Source organism: Protobothrops mucrosquamatus, unplaced genomic scaffold, assembly GCF_001527695.2.
Source record: "Protobothrops mucrosquamatus isolate PMUCROS unplaced genomic scaffold, P.Mucros_1.0 scaffold930, whole genome shotgun sequence".
Taxonomy (NCBI): Eukaryota; Metazoa; Chordata; class Lepidosauria; order Squamata; family Viperidae; genus Protobothrops; species Protobothrops mucrosquamatus.
In genome coordinates, this window is record NW_015387181.1 from 404,894 (window position 1) to 410,356 (window position 5,463).

Genomic DNA, 5,463 nt, shown 5'->3' on the forward strand with positions numbered 1-5,463 from the left:
TGGCCATGTGGGACCTCAGCGAGTTAGCAGGCGGCTGGTTGGAGAAGGACGGTTTCCATCTCTGGGGCATGGCGCATGTGCCCACAGAGAGGGCTCTGAGTGCCGCCTCTGGCACGCGTGCCATAGGTTCGCCACCACTGGTCTAGACTCTACCTTGAAAGATTAAAGCAAACCAATTAAAAGCTGCCATGCAAAACTTCAGTTGGAATACTCGGAACAGCCTGGACCACTCAAACAAAATTGTTTTAAAAAGCCAAAATTTGTTGAAAGCTTAAAGCCAAATTCTTTACCTATGATTTGTGTTAAAATCTGAAAGTTTTGCATACCCATAATTTATCAGTAGTGGAATGCAAACTCTTAGAGTATTTTGGTCCATGGAAAATGCAGGCACGGTTATTTCGGTTTTCACTTCCTCTTCTATTTTCAGTCTTGCAAATATTTTTTTTTATTAAAGAAGTAATTTGATATACTGTTGTTTATTCAGATAACATTAAAAAATTTCCCATGTTTTGTTCCATTTTCCATAATTCACAAGATTGAATTGATAGTTTGATTTAGATGAAGACAAACTTATTTTAATCAGAAGAACATATTTTAACTTGTTAAGTCTTGTTAAGTTCCTGATTATTAATAAAGCCCAGTTATGATCCTGATCTGATTTAAATTTAAATTTTATTAGATGGGTAATGAGGTGAATGCTTATACACTCCATTTTCCTTCTCTGCTTTGCTTTCCTCTGTCAAAACCAAACTTACAAGGGGAATAAGAAAATCCTTGAAACCAGTTTCTCAGGAGGGTCAAACCCAGAAATGTGATTTAAGGATTCTCCAAAATAAATAGGAGAGTTTGTCATTATGTGTTCCTTTTTGATTATAAAATCCTGTGTTCCTTTTTGATTATAAAATTAACACTGTCATAATTAACCAAATCACAGTCTGCAGTATACTTACAAGCATTGTTGTGTCTTATGTTTTAAGGTTACTGTAATCAGTGTTGTTACTGTGAATTAAACAAAGCAAATTAGGCTACAAAATGGGAATAGATGTCTCTGTTAGGTGAGTTTGCTTAATAAATACTTATATTTGACTATATTAAGTGCATAAAGTTGGGATCTAGAGAGGGTAACTGTGATTTCATTTTGCTATGGATCATTGAAAGCTTTTTTGTTCTTTCTAAGAGCAAACCTAGCAATCTCTTTTCCATGTTCTATTATAAAAGCCCTTGAATGCATTATATAGCACCGTCTGTAATTCTAAGGCCACATTCCTATATGAATTTACCAACTATGTTCAGATAATAACTTCTGAGTAGAAATGCAACAGTGCCATAGACCCTATGTAAGCTTTCAGACTTGATGTCTTACTTCCAGAGCTAAATGGACATGTTAGTTGTGAACTGTGCTGTCCATTAAATTGCCTGAGAGATTTGAACATGTAAACCTATTATTCTAACTACTTATGTGCCACAATGATGGAATTATTGCTGTTCCTTTGACATTACAGAAAAGAAGTACTGTATCTGTTGGCAGTCCTGTGGTAGTTTAATATTTGCTTTTGTGCAAAAGGGTAAGACTAGAGTTGGTTTCATCACTAAAGCACAAGAATCACTGTGCTGCTAGAATCTTATCTGTTCTGTTGTTTGCAGCTATAAGCAATAACTCACATAAATGGCTGTGAGAAAATAAAAGCAAATCCATGTGTATTTATTAGATTCTGCTGCTGGATAATAAAGACATGACAAACAAGGGGAAAAACAGAGCTAAGAGAAAATATAATCAATTATAAAACAGAAAAGTAGATTACCTGTATGCAATAAGATGTTCAATAGTTATATGTGTTAAACTTTATTTAATATTTTTTTAAAGAATGTTAAGTCTAAAAACGATGAAGTCCCCTTTATATCAAGCTAAATTCCTAATATCTATGTTGTTTTCTTTGTAATAGTACTGAAAATGTTTCCTTGAGTATGTTTTTTACTTCTCAGTCTTGATATAGCTCTGGAATTTCACTGGGCATAATATTAGACATAGTAACCTGGGAATGTTAAGCTCTGCCTAAAAGGGTGCATTTGACATTGCTCCTTATAGAGGATCTGTATATATAGCATAAACTTAAATGGAGGGGGCAACAACCTTTGTCAGAAATATTACATTCCACCATTTTTATCCACTTCCCACCCAAGCTTTGGCATCCAGCCCGTGGTGAGTTAAGTGATGTCATGACCTCCCTCTCGCAGTGCCTGAAGGCTGTTAGAGGCTGGATGGGGAGCAACGGGTGGAAACTGAACCCTGGCAAGACCGAGGGGCTCTGAGTTTGGGATTCTTTGACCCATGGAGAATTGGCATCTTTGGTCTTGGATGGCGTGGCACTGACCCAAACAGACCCTGTGCATAATCTGGGGGTACTCCTGGACTCGCGGCTCCTGGTCGAAGAGCAGGTGGCAGCTGTGGCCAGGAGGGCTTTTGCACAACTGCGTATTGTGTGGCAGTTATGCCCTTTTCTGGACCAACAATCCCTACTCACAGTCGCTCATGTCTTAGTCACCTCTCATCTTGACTATTGCAACACACTCGACATGGGGCTGCCCCTGAAGAGCTTCCGGAAGCTCCATTTGGTACAAAATGCAGCAGCCTGTGTGGTTTTGTGCAGACCTCGGTGTGCACATGTGACACCTCTCCTGCAGGAGCTGCATTGGTTGCCAATTTGCTTCCGGGTGCAATTCAAAGGGCTGGTTGTCACCTTTAAAGCCCTTCATGGTTTGGGACCAGTTATCTGAGGGATTGTCTCTTGCCGGTCACATCTACCCAACCCACTAGAGCGGGGAGGCAAGGAATGTTGCAGGTCCTGTCCCCTAAGGAGATGCATCTGGCGGGACCCAGAAGAAGGGCCTTCTCCGTGGTGGCTCCCTCTCTCTGGAACATCATTCCCTCAGAGATTAGACTGGCCCCACTCTTAACACTCTTTCGGAAAGTTCTGAAGACCTGGTTCTGCCAGCGGGCCTGGGACACCCAGAGCGGGATAGAGCCCAGTAAATGGCTAGTTTAATGTATGTTGTAGTGGAGGGGTGGGTCGTTATTATATTATGTTATTTTATTTTTCCTCTTGTTATTTTATTTTTTATAGGGAGTTTTTCTATTTATGTAAGCCGTCTTGAGTCGCCATGTGCGAGGAGACGGCAAAACAAATTTCCTAAATGAATAATAAATAAATAAATAAATTTGTTGACAATGAGCACACTTAGGCATCATTGGGTTGAAGATGAATATTTCAATCCTGGACTTTGTTTCCTCCCCCCCCTTTTTTTCCCCCCCTTGTTGATATCTTTTTTTTTTCTTTCCTAATGGTGCCTTTTTGAATACCCAAGAAGAAAACACTTATTAATAGTATACATATTCTTATTATATGATGGACTGTCAAAGTGATTCGTCCTTGACATTTGCAGAGGGGCGGCAGGGTTGGTGGGTAGAGGAAACATTACAGATAGTCCTAAGTTATCATTTGTTCAGCAAACCTGCATGCACCCCGCACCCCCTTTCTGCAGCCTCCCTGCACTGGCACACACCCTGCACCCTCTTTCCCTGGACTTTCTGAGCTCACACGTCACTGCAGCACCCCACTGCCCCAAATTGTATGCGGTTTGTGCTGGGTCTCCCAGGGCTTCCCCCACCCTATGCATGCCCGTCTCACTCTTTACCCAGGACTCTCTCTGCTTCCCACTTAACAACCTGTGCATCTGTTATTATGACAACAACCAGTACTGCCTGGGTTGTCATTGCTAAGCAATGTGGTAAAACATGACATCATGTTTTACAACCACATTCCTTAGCAACAGCTATTCTGGTCCAATTGTACTTATAACTAGAGGACTATCTGTAATGGTAAAATGCTTGTTTTAAATCATTTTTAATCTTTCACATTAGGGTTTTTCTTTACATCTTCAAACTTAACCTGGTTATGCCAGAATTAAGGTTTCCTTCTATTTTCCTTTTTTTTCTTTTGCAGGCCAGCCCTCCAGATCTCTACATTGAAAGATTTAACATAGCACTTGGGCAGTATATGGGAGCATTACAGAGCATTGTGCCTCTTTTCATATATATGGTAAGTTATTAGACTTGAATGAAAAGAATTAGCTAGGTGTTAGTTATTACTAGATATCCAAATCAGCAACTAGGTTCTCATATAATGTTTATTGTAAGTCAGGAAAGAGATTGATAATCACTCAGGTTTTTTTTAACTTCAGTTAGAACTGAACTTTATTTCAGTTCTTTCCTCCCCACTCCCTAAATGGTTAATACTAGTTTCCATTTATTTGGAAGGTGATGATCCTAGGACACATTTGTAGTTGTGACAAGGAATCTTCTATGGTTATTCTTCATCTAGCTTTCTAGAACAGTGGTTCTCAACCTTTTTAATGCCGCGACCCCCAACCGGTCGTAAGTCGAGGACTAAACCGGTTGTAAGTCGAGGACTAAACCGGTCGTAAGTCGAGGACTAAACCGGTCGTAAGTCGAGGGCTTTCCCTGCCTGGGAGCGCCATGCATGCGTGGTTCCGCCCCCTGCGCTGGCCGAGGCATAGCTGGCAAGCGGCAGAGATGGAGCAGGCCGACCACCAGTTGGCCCAGCTCAAGGGAGGTAAGGCACCCGCCGGAAAAAGGGGGAAAAAATGGCAGACAGCCTTGCTTGCCGACCCCCGTGAAATGGTCGATCGACCCCAAATGTGGTCACGACCCATAGGTTGAGAACCGCTGTTCTAGAACCTTGTTGGAATAATCACTCTTAATATTTTGCAGAATAACTTCATTTTAGTAATCCATTAGCCTCATTCAGGTTGATTTACACCAGCGAAATCACGGTTTTGTGCTATTGTATATTACGTGTCTGTTTCCCTGGTTTGTGCGTGTGGTTTAGAACTTTAGAAGACCAGTCAAAGTTGCCATTTGGGAAGGAAAAAATGTATGCACGTGTAAGCATGTACAAGTACAAGTGCTGCTCCTAGTGCAAAATCTGTAGAAATACATTGGGCATAGGATTGAAATGATTGTGGCATCAGAGCTTTATATAGCTGAGTTTGTTTATTTTCCAGTAACAGAAACTAGTATGTATCTTTCAGCTCAAGAAAATTACAATAAAAACTTAGAAGGTCACTAATTGATTAACAGATTGTGCCATGAAAATATTAGAGAAAAGGAAGTTTTCCTGAGGAAGAATTGTAGGAAGATCAAATGAGAATAGTTCCTCAAGCAGGCATGGAAAACCTGCAGCTGTTGCATGGTGGTCAACATGGGGAGTGAGTTGGATGGCCATCTAAATGTTCTTAAATAAATAAATGCTACTATGATGGATTACTTTCATACTTTGTTGGCCAATCTCTAAAGTTGTAGGTAGGAGATTACTGCCCTTCATTATTATTATTATTATTATTAATTTAATTTCTATACCGCCCTTCTCCCGCAGGACTCAGGGC

General features: G+C 40.5%; 1 protein-coding gene across 1 annotated transcript in view; it reads left to right on the top strand.

Annotated features, from left to right (window-relative positions):
- Window positions 1-5,463, top strand: part of CACUL1 (CDK2 associated cullin domain 1) — a 43,390-nt gene that overhangs the window by 17,529 nt on the left and 20,398 nt on the right. The window contains exon 4 of the mRNA XM_015819471.2: window positions 4,002-4,097. Within this exon, the coding sequence (XP_015674957.2) occupies window positions 4,002-4,097 (96 nt within the window). The remainder of the gene's footprint in view (window positions 1-4,001; window positions 4,098-5,463) is intronic.